The sequence below is a fragment of the Gymnoscopelus microlampas genome, assembly GCF_963454915.1.
Source record: "Gymnoscopelus microlampas genome assembly, chromosome: 3".
Taxonomy (NCBI): Eukaryota; Metazoa; Chordata; class Actinopteri; order Myctophiformes; family Myctophidae; genus Gymnoscopelus; species Gymnoscopelus microlampas.
The window spans coordinates 384,877-402,436 of record NC_139940.1 but is presented as its reverse complement, the minus strand read 5'-3'; the positions used below and the strand labels follow the sequence as shown (position 1 = coordinate 402,436).

Below are 17,560 nucleotides of genomic sequence, written 5' to 3'. Positions count from 1 at the left end.
TCAAACTGTCTGAACTTTAACTGAACTTTCACACCTGTCCACATCCTGTCTGCACTGTATGCATAGTGGTGGTTTTTGCTAGAAAGTTGACATGCACCTCTTAACCCTTGCTGTCTTGGCTCTACGTGTGCCCTAACAGACTTGAGAACAACACGGAAACCACTTAGCACACCTTATGACACTGACGTGCATTTCTAAACTATCCAATCCAAACTCCCTTTTTGGGGATGGCCCCTCACTGGTTTCCTGTAGTATAGTAGCATTACACATCCTGTTACATTAGAATTCTCCGCGATCTACAGACCTTGGTTCAAGACTTTGACAGGGGCCAGTTTATTGCAGACTCCTGAAGGCAGAGGTGGGACAAAGTCCCTATGCTGCAAGTCCAAGTCGAGTCTCAAGTCTTTGCTCTCAAGTCCCGAGTCAAGTCCAAGTCAACGCAGCCAAGTCCCAAGTCAAGTCCAAGTCCTCAGCTTTTTGTTTCGAGTCCCACACAAGTCCTTAGCATTTTGGTTCGAGTCCCACACAAGTCCAAACCTTTTGTTTCGAGTCCCAAACAAGTCCTAACCTTTTGTTTCGAGTCCCAAACAAGTCCAAACCTTTTGTTTCGAGTCCCAAACAAGTCCTAACCTTTTGTTTCGAGTCCCAAACAAGTCAAAATGTTAATTCAAGATATGTAAAGATTTACATAAATCATGAGCATTTTTCACAATTTGCATTTGTTTTAAAACAAGGGTTCTTCCAGGCCAACAGAACGCAGATACTGTACTTTTAATTTCCTCCTTGAGGACAGGGTTTAAAAGGGCCCTTTTTAATGAATATAATGTAATTTTGTACAATCTGTATGGTAGAGTATGTTACTACAATATAACTTATACAATCAGGGTGGTTGTATTTTGTCTCGAAAGTGTCTTGTCTTGAAAGTGACTTGAAAGTGACTTGAAAAGACTTGAATTTTCAAGTCAAGAGGGCTCAAGTCAAGTCAAGTCTCAAGTCTTTAGCGTTCAAGTCAAGTCAAGTCTCAAGTCTTTGGCATTCAAGTCCCAAGCAAGTCCAAGTCTATTTTTGATTTGGTCAAGCAAGTCTAAAGTCATCAAAATCGGGACTTCAAGTCAAGTCGAGTCTCGAGTCCAAGTCCCCACCTCTGCCTGAAGGTGATTCTTTAGGGCAGTTTTGAAAGTGAGTTGGGTTTTACACTCCTTTACTCCTTATAGGGCATTCCACTTTTTTGTTGTATAGCATGAGAGAGAGAGAGTTCATTCCCTTATTTGAGAGATAAATGTGTCCATGACCGCGGTGTTGTTCCATAAAAGCATAGTACTACCCCGGCTATAATGTATTGACCTGCTGATTGAGCAGTGCTGTGTTCAGTCTAGTTTTATTTAAATTTATAGACAGACAGATAACTTTATTTAAATGTATAGATACAGATAAAGCTTTATTTAAATGTATAGACAGACAGATAACTTTATTTAAATGTATAGATACAGATAAAGCTTTATTTAAATGTATAGACAGACAGATAACTTTATTTAAATGTATAGATACAGATAAAGCTTTATTTAAATGTATTGCTAGACAAGATAACTTTATTTATTAGACTTTGTGACAACCAGGAATAGTTTGGTGACCACCGGAGAGACGGGTGACAGCAAACCGCAAGTGGTGCTGATACATTAGACCAGGGGTTTTCAACGAGTGGTCCGGGGACCACCAGTGGTCCTTGAGGGGGTTCCAGGGGGTCCCCAGCCAAATGAATAGTTAGCAACCAAATTGACCCTTAAATGTCTGTAACTCTGAGAGCGTACAAATGGAACCAAATGGACCCGCTAGGGTCCATTTGGTTCCATTTGTACGCTCTCAGAGTTAAATGAACACTAATGATGATGATACAGTGTAGATTGGGACCCCCAATAAATCTAAATGGGGGTCCCTGGGCTAATATTTGTCAATTTGGGGGTCCTTGACGCGAAGAAGGTTGAAAACCACTGCATTAGATGGCCCAATCTAGTGGTATCGGCCCAAGCAAGGAACCATCACGCCAGAAGGAAATGTTTGGATCGGGATGGTGCAGAGGATCTGGCACAGCGCTCAGGTCCTGGACCTGGTGAGACGAAGGAGGAGCCCGGCCAGGAGACAACCCACAGAGCCTATAGTCCCTCCACGTGCCAGAGCCTCCCGTGTTCAGTTCTGGAGAAGCGGACTGAGTGGCCCCGTCTTTCCCTAAGAGGACTCACTGACCGTGAGTAGCTACCTGGGACGTAAGTCGGGGCTTGATCAACAGTGGCGTGCACATACATTTTGAGGGGCAGGTGCTCAAGTAAATTATACTTTTTTTTGTTTACTTGGTCTGCTCTTTTTTCCCTCTACACCTATACCTCTTTGCCAAAAATAGCCGATCTACAAGCCCACAACGCCTCGCAGCGCGAGGCGTTGTGGGCTTGTAAATCTGCTATTTTTGGCTAAAGTTCTCTTCAGAAAAGGAATGCTAGGTTTCGAGTGGTTATGGTAAAAAGAAAAATCATATCACATAAAGATTTAGCGGACCCCCTGTAGTAACTCTGAGGACCCCCTAGGGGTCCCGGACCCCCTGTTGAAGACCCCTGCTGTAAACTGAAAAAAAAAAATATATATATATATATTTTATTAAAAAAAATATTTTTCAAAAGGGCACTTCTGGTCAAGAGGGCAAAGGGCAGGTGCTCTAGCACCACCTAGAGTCTATCTGTGCACGTCCCTGTTGATCAACCCCGGTTGGGTCACCTGGGCGAGGGTCTATGTTGTGTTGCAAGACCCGAAACATCCTATGACCCCAGGCTTCAACACTGATGATACGTCCCAGGTTCATCCATGTGATGTATTCTTTATATATTTAAATGTATAGATAGACAGATAACTTTATGTAAATCTATAGATAGACAGATAACTTTATTTAAATCTATAGATAGACAGATAACTTTATCTAAATGTATAGATACAGATAACTTTATTTAAATGTATAGATAGACAGATTAAGAGATAAAATAAAAGTTCACTGTAGCTCCTTTATGCATATTTATTTCTGGTGCCACCTTTATCACACAAAAAGAACATTTCACTGTTAACCAAAAATATATAAACACCTTTATGCAGTTAATACTGAAAAAGTACATTTACTTTAACGTATGTTAAAAACTTGGAGCAGAAACCAAAATATTAACTTTAAAGGAAATAACACAATACTGTCTCATACGTCAGATACTTATATTATTATACTTATTATCATCACTTTACCCAAATGCAGCTCACGTGGAGTTAGGAGGTGTTTAATTAACGTGAGACTTATTCATTATAATCAATGATGGACAAAACGACTACCTCCACAAGGAGGAGTTTGAGGCACTTTTAAACACTTTTCATTGGTTCAATATTTGTAAAACCCAAACACAGATATAAAGGATGTTCAATAGAGAACAGAAGTCCTGACGTCACTCGTTCATCCCCTGGTTCTTAAAGTCATTTCTCTATGGAGAATAACATTGGGTCATCTTAGGATCGTCTCATATAAGAAATGTGGTCCAAAAATAAACAAACTGTCTCTTTGATATTGTCAGGGAGGAGGTTCTGTATCGTTTATGATAGTCAGTCACTTATAATTTGATACAGTCTGTTTCTGGAGAAAATGCAACTAATTGGGCAGAAGTAACATTATGGTTTTCTCACCGTCAGTTGATGCTTCATATCCATAAGAGTCAAACCACCGCGATCATTTGTTTATTTTTGGAACACAGTTCTTATTGGACGCGATATTAAACACGTCTATGGGGATTCAGAACGGGGGTCGAAAACCGCGAACCAGGTAGGATGTGTAAATCAGTGGTTCTCAAACCTTTTCATGTCAAGGACCCCCAAAATGATATGTATTTGGACGCGCGGACCCCCATCTAAAATATGGTGTTTCAGGGACCCCCAAGAGCAAAGATTTTAGTTAATGTTCGCTTAAAAAAATAGAAATATTCAAAGATTTGCAAAAAAAAATGACGACTTTTTGAATAGCCAAAGTATAAAAGGTTAACATTATTGTGATGCTATATTAACACTTTTTGCTGGGGACCCCCTGGAACCCCCCCCCCCCCCCAAGGACCCCGGACCCCACTTTGAGAACCAATGGTGTAAATGACGTCAGACTTGGGTGCTCTATAGACACTGATTTATTTACAAAAAATGGAGATAGTTGGTTTCTGCCCAACAGAGTATGTATATATATATATATATATATATATATAAATATATATATATATATATATATATATATACTGTCTATATATTGTTGTACATATAAAGTAATACAGGAACAACATGTTTCAATACACAAAACTCTTTGGTTTCTTTATCAACAGTTTCTTGTCAGCAGCAGAGACGTTTACTGTCTTTAATATAATATAATATAAGATCAGGGGTCTTCAACGTTTTCAGGCCAAGGACCCCCTAGCTGAGAGACAGATGAAGCAGGGACCCCCTACTCTATATGGTATACAATTGTGTTTAAGATTTAACTTTTTTGTTTACTTGGTCTGCTCTTTTTTCCCTCTACACCAAACACCTCGTTGCCAAAAAATAGCCAATCTACAAGCTCACAACGCCTCGCGCTGCGAGGCGTTGGTAGCTTGTAGATCTGCTATTTTTGGCTAAAGTTCTCCTCAGAAAAGGGATGCTGGGGTTAATGTAAAAAAACAAATCCCATCACACAAAGATTTGGAGGACCCCCTAGGGGTCCCGGACCCCCTGTTGAAGACCCCTGTATAAGATCTTTACTGTCTGTAATATAAAACTAATAAACTAACTAACAGGAGATAAATAATGCCATTCCCCCCGAGTGTGAAAAACTCCTTTTTAAACAGAATAAATGTATAAAAACCCAGACATAATGAACAGAAACACGGTGATGACTTTACATCAAGCCCTACCATGTGTGGTGGGCTTGTAGCTCTGTTATTCTACCATGCGTGGTGGGTGGGCTTGTAGCTCTGTTATTCTATGATGTGTGGTGGGCTTGTAGCTCTGTTATTCTATGATGTGTGGTGGGCTTGTAGCTCTGTTATTCTATGATGTGTGGTGGGCTTGTAGCTCTGTTATTCTATGATGTGTGGTGGGCTTGTAGCTCTGTTATACTATGATGTGTGGTGGGCTTGTAGCTCTGTTATTCTATGATGTGTGGTGGGCTTGTAGCTCTGTTATTCTATGATGTGTGGTGGGTGGGCTTGTAGCTCTGTTATTCTATGATGTGTGGTGGGCTTGTAGCTCTGTTATTCTATGTGTGGTGGGCTTGTAGCTCTGTTATTCTATGTGTGGTGGTCTTTTAGCTCTGTTATGGAGTCTGAACAGGACTTAAAGGTCGATACTCAACGTTTTATTGATCTGCTATTTTCAGCTAAAAGCTTTCCCTACAATACAGATACTGTTTAAGTGGTTAAACCACACAGTGGATCCACAGTGATCCAGCCACACAGTGGATCCACAGTGATCCAGTCACACAGTGGATCACAGTGATCCAGTCACACAGTGGATCACAGTGATCCAGCCACACAGTGGATCCACAGTGATCCAGTCACACAGTGGATCACAGTGATCCAGTCACACAGTGGATCACAGTGATCCAGTCACACAGTGATCCAGTCACACAGTGGATCCAGTCACACAGTGATCCAGTCACACAGTGATCCAGTCACACAGTGGATCACAGTGATACAGTCACACAGTGATCCAGTCACACAGTGGATCACAGTGATCCAGTCACACAGTGATCCAGTCACACAGTGGATCCACAGTGTGATCCAGTCATACAGTGGATCACAGTGATCCAGTCACACAGTGGATCCAGTGTGATCCAGTCACACAGTGGATCCACAGTGTGATCCAGTCACACAGTGGATCCACAGTGATCCAGTCACACAGTGGATCCAGTGTGATCCAGTCACACAGTGGATCCAGTGTGATCCAGTCACACAGTGGATCCAGTGTGATCCAGTCACACAGTGGATCACAGTGATCCAGTCACACAGTGGATCACAGTGATCCAGTCACACAGTGGATCCAGTGTGATCCAGTCACACAGTGGATCCAGTGTGATCCAGTCACACAGTGGATCCAGTGTGATCTAGTCACACAGTGGATCCAGTGTGATCCAGTCGGCTCCTCTTAGCTGGAGTCACCGTATCCAGAAGTTCTCGTAATCGTTTACGAGTTTCTTTCAGTTTCGACTCGTCTGCTGCCACGCCCGTCTGGATGCTTTTAGGCTCCGCCTCCACGGCTGCTGACTCCTCCCCCTGCCCCTCCCCCTCTATGTGAAGGTCATCAGGGGACGAGGTCGTGACCTCTGACCCCTCCTCCACTGGGGTCCGTGGGCCCGCCTCCTCCTCGGTGGGAGGGCCGGCGGCGGTCTGAGGCTCCGCCCCCCGGGTGGGGCTCTGAGGCTCCGCCCCTTCGGCGGGGCTCTGCAGGAGAGAAGGTTGAGTGTCCTGAGGCTCCTCCCCCTGGGTGGGGCTCTGAGGCTCCGCCCCTTTGGCGGGGCTCTGCAGGAGAGAAGGTTGAGTGTCCTGAGGCTCCTCCCCCTGGGTGGGACTCCGAGGCTCCGCCCCCTTAGCGGGGCTCTGAGGCTCCGCCCCTTCCTCTGTGGGAGGGCCGGTGGCGGTCTGAGGCCCCACCCCATTGTCGGAGCTCTGAGGCTCCACCCCCTTGTCGGAGCTCTGAGGCTCCACCCCCTTGTCGGAGCTCTGAGGCCCCGCCCCCTTGTCGGAGCTCTGAGGCCCCGCCCCCTTGGCAGGGCTCTGAGGCTCCTCCCCCTGAGGCCCCGCCCCCTTGGCAGGGCTGTGGAGGAGAGAAGGCTCCGCCCCCTGAGGCTCCGCCCCCTTGGCAGGGCTGTGGAGGAGAGAAGGCTCCGCCCCCTGAGGCCCCGCCCCCTTGGCAGGGCTGTGGAGGAGAGAAGGCTCCGCCCCCTGAGGCTCCGCCCCCTTGGCAGGGCTGTGGAGGAGAGAAGGCTCCGCCCCCTGAGGCCCCGCCCCCTTGGCAGGGCTGTGGAGGAGAGAAGGCTCCGCCCCCTGAGGCCCCGCCCCCTTGGCAGGGCTCTGAAGGAGAGAAGGATGAAGGTCGGAGCTGAAAGTTTGAACCAGTTTGACCTGAAAGACTTCCTGAAGCTTCAATGAGACCATGAAGTCCTGTTAATAAAACACATTAAAACACATTAAACACATTAAATATGTTAATAAAACACATTAAAACACATTAAATATCATATTATATAATGATAACATGAAGTCCTGTTAACAAAACACATGAAATATGTTAATAAAACACATTAAAACACATTAAATATGTTAATAAAACACATTAAAACACATTAAATACTATATTATATAATGATAACATGAAGTCCTGTTAATAAAACACATGAAATATGTTAATAAAACACATTAAAACACATTAAATATCATATTATATAATGATAACATGAAGTCCTGTTAATAAAACACATTAAATATGTTAATAAAACACATTAAAACACATTAAATACTATATTATATAATGATAACATGAAGTCCTGTTAATAAAACACATGAAATATGTTAATAAAACACATTAAAACACATGAAATATGTTAATAAAACACATTAAAACACATTAAATATGTTAATAAAACACATTAAAACACATGAAATATGTTAATAAAACACATTAAATATGTTAAAAAACATATTAAAACACATTAAATATGTTAATAAAACAAATGAAATATGTTAATAAAACACATTAAATATGTTAATAAAACACATGAAATATGTTAATAAAACACATTAAAACACATTAAATATGTTAATAAAACACATGAAATATGTTAATAAAACACATTAAACACATTAAATATGTTAATAAAACACATTAAATATGTTAATAAAACACATTAAAACACATTAAAACACATTAAATATGTTAATAAAACACATTAAATATTATATTATATAATGATAACATGAAGTCGTAGGCAAGACAAAGAGGAAAGGTCGGGGTAGTGTTTCCTGAAGAGGTGGGTTTTCAGTGTCTCTGCTGTCCTGACATCAGTGTCTCTGCTGTCCTGACATCAGTGTCTCTGCTGTCCTGACATCAGTGACTCTGCTGTCCTGACATCAGTGACTCTGCTGTCCTGACGTCAGTGTCTCTGCTGTCCTGACGTCAGTGTCTCTGCTGTCCTGACGTCAGTGACTCTGCTGTCCTGACGTCAGTGTCTCTGCTGTCCTGACGTCAGTGACTCTGCTGTCCTGACGTCAGTGACTCTGCTGTCCTGACGTCAGTGACTCTGCTGTCCTGACGTCAGTGTCTCTGCTGTCCTGACGTCAGTGTCTCTGCTGTCCTGACGTCAGTGACTCTGCTGTCCTGACGTCAGTGTCTCTGCTGTCCTGACGTCAGTGTCTCTGCTGTCCTGACGTCAGTGTCTCTGCTGTCCTGACGTCAGTGACTCTGCTGTCCTGACGTCAGTGTCTCTGCTGTCCTGACGTCAGTGACTCTGCTGTCCTGACGTCAGTGTCTCTGCTGTCCTGACGTCAGTGTCTCTGCTGTCCTGACGTCAGTGTCTCTGCTGTCCTGACGTCAGTGACTCTGCTGTCCTGACGTCAGTGACTCTGCTGTCCTGACATCAGTGTCTCTGCTGTCCTGACATCAGTGTCTCTGCTGTCCTGACATCAGTGTCTCTGCTGTCCTGACATCAGTGTCTCTGCTGTCCTGACATCAGTGTCTCTGCTGTCCTGACATCAGTGTCTCTGCTGTCCTGACATCAGTGTCTCTGCTGTCCTGACATCAGTGTCTCTGCTGTCCTGACATCAGTGACTCTGCTGTCCTGACATCAGTGTCTCTGCTGTCCTGACATCAGTGTCTCTGCTGTCCTGACATCAGTGTCTCTGCTGTCCTGACATCAGTGTCTCTGCTGTCCTGACATCAGTGACTCTGCTGTCCTGACATCAGTGACTCTGCTGTCCTGACATCAGTGTCTCTGCTGTCCTGACATCAGTGACTCTGCTGTCCTGACATCAGTGTCTCTGCTGTCCTGACATCAGTGTCTCTGCTGTCCTGACATCAGTGACTCTGCTGTCCTGACATCAGTGTCTCTGCTGTCCTGACATCAGTGACTCTGCTGTCCTGACATCAGTGACTCTGCTGTCCTGACATCAGTGGGGAGTTCATTCCACCACTGTGGGGCCAGAACAGAAAAAAGTGGTGACCGTGTAGATCGGCCAGAAGGACCACTGAGTGACGAGGCAATCAGTCGCCCGAGGTGGCAGACCAAAGTGGTCGGGCAGGGTGTAAGCATCGACCATAGCCCAGAGGTAAGGAGCTGTTCCTTTCACTGCCCTATAGGCTAACACCATACATCACAGTGTTGTGAAGTTAAAGTTGTGTACATGTTATAATGAGTGTTTGTTACCTTTATAGAGTCAAACAGAGTCCACACATCAGAGACAAACTCTGCAGCCGTTCGATACGGAGGAGAACGATGGAGAGACAGACGATGCTGGAGACGATGGAGCTGCTGGAACATCTGCAGAGAAAACATGTTAAAAACATGTTATTATTTTATGTAATTCAGAGATTGTATAAACTACAATATGATGTCATTCAGAGGTTGTATAAACTACAATATGATGTCATTCAGGGGTTCTATAAACTATAATATGTCATTCAGAGGTTGTATAAACTACATGTTTTTTTTCATTGGTTGAGCTGTGGGTGGAAGCACAGTGACATCATCACTGTGCATCCAGAATGTTTATATGAACTGACCTCATCACTGTGCGTCCAGATGTGTGTGGAGATCTCACACGTCAGGTAGAGGAGCAGATGTTCACATTTCTGTGAGGAACACAAAACTGACAGTTACAACTTTATTCATCACAACAAACTGACAGTTACAACTTTATTCATAACAACAAACTGACAGTTACAACTTTCACTATTTTCCCCATTTTAAAATGCTTTTCAAAATAGTAAAACCTTCCTAAAGGGTTTAGGCATGAGGGATATGAGGGGAATGAGGGGCATGAGGGGCATGAGGGGTAAGACGGTTCTTAACACATTGGGTGTCAAAACCGTGATTTATCGTGTTTTTCAAAGAGTAGCGCTTAGGTGCCGAACACGGGAAAAAAAACGTGTTTTAAATTTTTCAACTTTGGAACCACCCCACGGTGCCTCTGAAATGGAACGGACAGATGGATCACCGATTCACCGTGCCAAAAAGCCTGGCTTCCGTCCGCTCCCATTGTATCTCCTTGATAAAAACCTCCGGATCTCTGTAACATTTTACAGTGGTGAAAACGAGTCATTTTCGATGCGCAATCACTCGCGTTGAGACGTTATTGTTCCAGGCGTCAGCCTGGACCATCCACCATCGTACACGCATCCATTGTTTACATCCGGGTGCTCTTCGTAGAGTCTACAGCTCTAAACAGCGCAGCGTTACAAACGGTGAGATCTTTGGCACTAAACGTACACTGTTTTAATGAAACTCTGGCAGACTGGCACCGAATGTGTTAACATCTCACAACACTCACAGCGTTAAGATTTCCACTTCCTGAAACCTGGTGTGACGCAGTGTCTGTCATTCAGACCAACGGACTGACCAATCAAGAGCCTCACCGAATGCAGCCTCACGCAACCAAGGTAAAATAAAAGAAGGTACGGTCATCTACGTCATTTTATCTATCAAACAATTCCAGCGATTATAAAACGATCTGAGATAATCATGTCTTCTTTTATATTCCTGAACCCATTAACTGACAAAGGTACCAATCGTTCAGAAATAATGTTTGTTCACAAGCTGGTCCAGCTGCCTCTCATTGACTTCAATGTATTTCACCAAACTTACGCTTCCAGTTTTGCCTCCCATGCATGTCAGTTTTTTATTTTATTTTTATCCCGCGATTTTTGTAACCCATTTTTTTCACCCGGTGCCAATTTCCTAAGTGATCCTGGGCGCTACACCAGCCCTACACCAGTCCCCCACAGCCAGAGAGGCCAGGGCCGAGCTCATGCTTCCTTCAGTGCATGAGAGCCAACTGACCTTCTCGCCTCCCATGCATGTCAATAATAATAATAATAACTAGACGTGTCGCAATTCTGGGAAATTGCAAAGTGTGGTTTGACGCCAACGCCAGTCGCGGGATGTGATTCAAATTTGGGATTGACCGGACGTTTCGTCCGTGAGTTTTGGCCTTTTTTGTGAAACAGGCCCCTCCCTCTAACTTTGGAAGCCATTTACGGACTTACAGTGTACCCGTGACGTATACATTGTGGTCCTCCTCCACCCATCCCCATCCCCCCGAAAAGAGCATTTCTGTATCGGTTTGTTGAAGACACACATTTAATGCTGGATTATAGAGCCTGTATTAAAGACTGCAACAAGCCACTGGCTTTATTGTTGTATGATATAAAGCATAACACAATTATATACATTGTAATATAATGTGCACACTTCTTCTGTCTCAAAAGATAAGAATAGTTGATTTCTCTGCCTGCATGCCTGAATGCACGGACTACTATAAATGACTGTGACAAAGATTATGTTTAAAATATGGCTGAATATGAGGTAACTCAGAGACAGACATACTGTTATACACAGTGACAAAGCAGATTATGTTTAAAATAATGTATTGTATTTATATGTGGGCTGAATATGATGTAACTCAGAGTCAGACATAATGTTATATACAGTGACAAAGCAGATTATGTTTAGAATAATGTATTGTATTTATATGTGGGCTGAATATGATGTAACTCACAGTCAGACATACTGTTATATACAGTGACAAAGCAGCAGGGCCGTGTTGCGGTACGAGCAAAAAGAGGGACGTCATTTAATTCATAAATGTAAGTTTGCTCATCCAGGCGCTTCATTCACTATTTCAGGAATAAATGTCTTTGCACAACAATGTTAACTCATATACTGCCTAGAACGACTAAAACGACTTCTGTCCATAAGCCATGCCTGCCAAGAACGACTAAAACGACTTTTTAAAAAATTTAAAAAATTAAAAATATTTTTTTTTTTTTTTTAGATTTTTTTTTTTTTTTTTGACCCAAAGACCAAGGAGATATGATTTTTCGAAGATATAGACTCCCATCCACTTCCTTGTTAACTTAAAACTTAAAAATTCTGTATCTCGGCTCCTGAGTACTTTTTTTTTTCAATGAAAAATATGGCAGTGTTCAAACGCAGCCAGAATAATTCTGGCAGTGAATGAGTTAACTATAAAGATAACCATGTGGCCATCATCCACGTTGATGCATTGTCTATTCTTATATTGTGTATTATTCTACACCTGCATATTATTCTATGTATATGTTCATCCACGGCTCTGGTCCAGCTGTGTGAGACGTCAGAAGTGAGGCTTTGAAATGACGCTAGAGAGCATCCGATCATATGAGGCCAACATGACAGACAGACAGACAGCTGTCTCACCCTCTGGTCCATGAGGCTCAGACATGGGGTTTTCTGTCTCTCGTTCCAGAAGGGGTCGATGGAGTCAGACAGGTCCTGGCAGAGAGAACAACTCCATTCTGACCTATCACAACACACAACACACAACACATGATGATGTCATACATTCTGACCTATCAGAACACACAACACATGATGATGTCATACATAGAAAAGGCGTGGTCATTGAGGAGGTAGAATGGTCTTATTTGTATTTAGCGGTCAGAGTTCTCACATTCTCAAACACTACGTTTTGGAGCCGGGCGAACCTTGTGTTCTGTGAAAACATATATATACTGTATTATTATTAATAATTATAACATATATATACTGTATTATTATTAATAATTATAACATATATATACTGTATTATTATTAATAATTATAACATATATATACTGTATTATTAATAATTATAACATATATATATATATATACTGTATTATTAATAATTATAACATATATATATACTGTATTATTAATAATTATAACATATATATATATACTGTATTATTAATAATTATAACATATATATACTGTATTATTAATAATTATAACATATATATACTGTGTTATATACTGTATTACCCCCAAAAAAGACTCTCCTCTGTCCATAGTGGCCGAACGGTAAGGCCGACGGACATGTCAGTGGATGTGTTGGATGTGTTGGATGCATCTCAAAGTGAACTTTACCTACAGTCTCTATTCTGACCATATAGAGGGTCCTACAGTCTCTATTCTTACCATATAGAGGGTCCTACAGTCTCTATTCTTACCAGATAGAGGGTCCAATAGCAGGGATGTGACAGTCTCTATGGAAGCCCCTCCCACAGGTCACACAGATGATGGAGGAATGAGGTGATTGACAGGCGGCACAGAGGACAAAGTGCAGCTGTGGAGGCGTGTCCGGACAGTCCAACGGCTCCATCAGATCCTTTCCCCCTGACTGAGACATACCATACAACCATCAGATCACTGTCCTTTCCCCCTGACTGAGACATACCATACAACCATCAGATCACTGTCCTTTCCCCCTGACTGAGACATACCATACAACCATCAGATCACTGTCCTTTCCCCCTGACTGAGACATACCATACAACCATCAGATCACTGTCCTTTCCCCCTGACTGAGACATACCATACAACCATCAGATCACTGTCCTTTCCCCCTGACTGAGACATACCATACAACCATCAGATCACTGTCCTTTCCCCCTGACTGAGACATACCATACAACCATCAGATCACTGTCCTTTCCTCCTGACTGAGACATAAAACCATCAGATCACTGTCCTTTCCTCCTGACTGAGACATAAGACCATCAGATCACTGTCCTTTCCTCTGACTGAGACATACCATACAACCATCAGATCACTGTCCTTTCCTCCTGACTGAGACATACCATACAACCATCAGATCACTGTCCTTTCCCCCTGACTGAGACATACCATACAACCATCAGATCACTGTCATTTCCCCCTGACTGAGACATAAGACCATCAGATCACTGTCCTTTCCCCCTGACTGAGACATACCATACAACCATCAGATCACTGTCCTTTCCCTGAGACATAAAACCATCAGATCACTGTCCTTTCCTCTGACTGAGACATAAAACCATCAGATCACTGTCATGTCCTCCTGACTGAGACATAAAACCATCAGATCACTGTCCTTTCCCTCTGACTGAGACATAAAACCATCAGATCACTGTCCTTTCACCCTGACTGAGACATAAAACCATCAGATCACTGTCCTTTCCTCCTGACTGAGACATAACACCATCAGATCACTGTCCTTTCCCCCTGACTGAGACATAACACCATCAGATCACTGTGCTTTCCCCCTGACTGAGACATAACACCATCAGATCACTGTCCTTTCCCTGAGACATAAAACCATCAGATCACTGTCCTTTCCCTGAGACATAAAACCATCAGATCACTGTCCTTTCCTCTGACTGAGACATAAAACCATCAGATCACTGTCCTTTCCTCCTGACTGAGACATAACACCATCAGATCACTGTCCTTTCCTCTGACTGAGACATAACACCATCAGATCACTGTCCTTTCCCCCTGACTGAGACATAACACCATCAGATCACTGTCCTTTCCCCCTGACTGAGACATAACACCATCAGATCACTGTCCTTTCCCCCCCACCACCTGACTGGACACATCTGCTAGAGCAGTGGTTCTCAAACCTTTTCATGTCAAAGACCCCCAAATGGTCACTTATTAGCCCGCAGACCCCCATTTCAAAAGATACGCCAGGGACCCCCATAAGAGAAGATTTTTTACGGCTCTAGCAGTGATTCTCACCCAGTTTAACATGCATTAGGGCTACGGACCCCCATTTAATGGCATTTCTATCTCTGGGACCCCAATTCATATTGTAAAATCAATGTTAACTGAACTCTGAGAGTGTACAAATGGAACCAAATGGACCCTAAGGGTCCATTTGGTTCCATTTGTACACTCTCAGAGTTACAGACCCATAAGGGTCCATTTGGTTCCTATCCATCATTTAGCTGGGGACCCCCTGGAGCTCCCTCAAGTACCCCTGGGGGTCCCCGGACCCCACTTTGAGAACCAATGTCCTAGAGATCTCCTGCAGGTGGATCTCTAGTATATAATAATATATTGTATATATTTGCACCTCCTGGTCATCGTCCTCATGGATCTCCTGCAGGTGGATCTCGTCCTGGGCGTCTCCAGGGAGCAGCAGGTAGCGAGGTAGAGGACGGCCGGGGGGGCGGGACAACACGTCCAGACGGAACAGCCTGACGCTGGGCTGCCACTTCCTGTTTAGACTGGCATCATCCATAGAGCTGATGGCTGCTTTCTGACCGGCTGCCACCGACGAACACGTCTGTGATAAAACCATAGGGTTTGAGTTGAATTCATTTCATATCAACTATTTAACACATTGTAATATTAAGTAGTACAAAAAACAAAATCATTTTATTGTGAAAACGAGGCGTATTCAACGGCCGATAAAAACATAACCGATGATCGCGGTTACAATGTTTTTGTTCCGGTAGAAAGAAGAGAGACTGTTTGTTCAGTATTAAATAGCTCTATATTGTGATAGTAATCATTACTATAGAGTGTTTGTTCAGTAACAGTGTTAAATAGCTCTATATTGTGATAGTAATCATTACTATAGAGTGTTTGTTCAGTAACAGTGTTAAATAGATCTATATTGTGATAGTAATCATTGCTATATAGTGTTTGTTCAGTAATAGTGTTAAATAGCTCTATATTGTGATACTCTAGTTAATTAACAGAACGTACCGATGAAGCTGAGCTGACGGAGTCACAGTGAGGGTTGGTAGGATTCCCAGGCCTACTGCTGGGTAGGTCTGCTATAGACCAGGTAGACCCAGGCCTACTTAGGTCTTCTGTAGGCGGAGTCCAAGTAGAAAGAGATGTCCTACAAAGACGTACAGCAAGGTTACTACAGTTAAAGGCATATTTTGTCACTTTGCCCTTTGTTTACAAAAAAATCAATAAATAGCATTTATCATCCACTGGGGTAGTACACACTAACACACTATAGTAGTGTGGTGGTGTTTACCTATAGAAACACACTACAGTAGTGTGGTGGTGTTTACCTATAGAAACACACTACAGTAGTGTGGTGGTGTTTACCTATAGAAACACACTACAGTAGTGTGGTGGTGTTTACCTATAGAAACACACTACAGTAGTGTGGTGGTGTTTACCTATAGAAACACACTACAGTAGTGTGGTGGTGTTTACCTATAGAAACACACTACAGTAGTGTGGTGGTGTTTACCTATAGAAACACACTACAGTAGTGTGGTGGTGTTTACCTATAGAAACACACTACAGTAGTGTGGTGGTGTTTACCTATAGAAACACACTACAGTAGTGTGGTGGTGTTTACCTATAGAAACACACTACAGTAGTGTGGTGGTGTTTACCTATAGAAACACACTACAGTAGTGTGGTGGTGTTTACCTATAGACACACACTACAGTAGTGTGGTGGTGTTTACCTATAGAAACACACTACAGTAGTGTGGTGGTGTTTACCTATAGAAACACACTACAGTAGTGTGGTGGTGTTTACCTATAGAAACACACTACAGTAGTGTGGTGGTGTTTACCTATAGAAACACACTACAGTAGTGTGGTGGTGTTTACCTATAGAAACACACTACAGTAGTGTGGTGGTGTTTACCTATAGAAACACACTACAGTAGTGTGGTGGTGTTTACCTATAGAAACACACTACAGTAGTGTGGTGGTGTTTACCTATAGAAACACACTACAGTAGTGTGGTGTTTACCTATAGAAACACACTACAGTAGTGTGGTGGTGTTTACCTATAGAAACACACTACAGTAGTGTGGTGGTGTTTACCTATAGAAACACACTACAGTAGTGTGGTGGTGTTTACCTATAGAAACACACTACAGTAGTGTGGTGGTGTTTACCTATAGAAACACACTACAGTAGTGTGGTGGTGTTTACCTATAGAAACACACTACAGTAGTGTGGTGTTTACCTAGTGTGGTGTTTACCTATAGACACACACTACAGTAGTGTGGTGGTGTTTACCTATAGAAACACACTACAGTAGTGTGGTGGTGTTTACCTATAGAAACACACTACAGTAGTGTGGTGGTGTTTACCTATAGAAACACACTACAGTAGTGTGGTGGTGTTTACCTATAGAAACACACTACAGTAGTGTGGTGGTGTTTACCTATAGAAACACACTACAGTAGTGTGGTGGTGTTTACCTATAGAAACACACTACAATAGTGTGGTGTTTACCTATAGACACACACTACAGTAGTGTGGTGGTGTTTACCTATAGAAACACACTAGAGTAGTGTGGTGGTGTTTACCTATAGAAACACACTACAGTAGTGTGGTGGTGTTTACCTATAGAAACACACTACAGTAGTGTGGTGGTGTTTACCTATAGACACACACTACAGTAGTGTGGTGGTGTTTACCTATAGACACACACTACAGTAGTGTGGTGGTGTTTACCTATAGAAACACACTACAGTAGTGT

At 42.8% G+C, this 17,560-nt stretch overlaps 1 protein-coding gene across 1 annotated transcript in view; it reads right to left on the bottom strand.

Annotated features, from left to right (window-relative positions):
- Positions 1 to 6,140: 6,140 nt before the first annotated feature.
- LOC311038967 (uncharacterized protein) overlaps positions 6,141 to 17,560 on the bottom strand; it is a gene marked incomplete at its 3' end in the record, with an annotated part of 33,755 nt that continues 22,335 nt past the window's right edge. Inside the window, exons 10-16 of the mRNA XM_084048600.1 lie at positions 15,803 to 15,941; positions 15,165 to 15,377; positions 13,276 to 13,445; positions 12,482 to 12,584; positions 9,808 to 9,876; positions 9,452 to 9,565; positions 6,141 to 7,193 (exon numbers count right to left, since the gene is read on the bottom strand). Coding sequence (XP_083904726.1) covers positions 6,141 to 7,193; positions 9,452 to 9,565; positions 9,808 to 9,876; positions 12,482 to 12,584; positions 13,276 to 13,445; positions 15,165 to 15,377; positions 15,803 to 15,941 — 1,861 coding nt within the window. The remainder of the gene's footprint in view (positions 7,194 to 9,451; positions 9,566 to 9,807; positions 9,877 to 12,481; positions 12,585 to 13,275; positions 13,446 to 15,164; positions 15,378 to 15,802; positions 15,942 to 17,560) is intronic.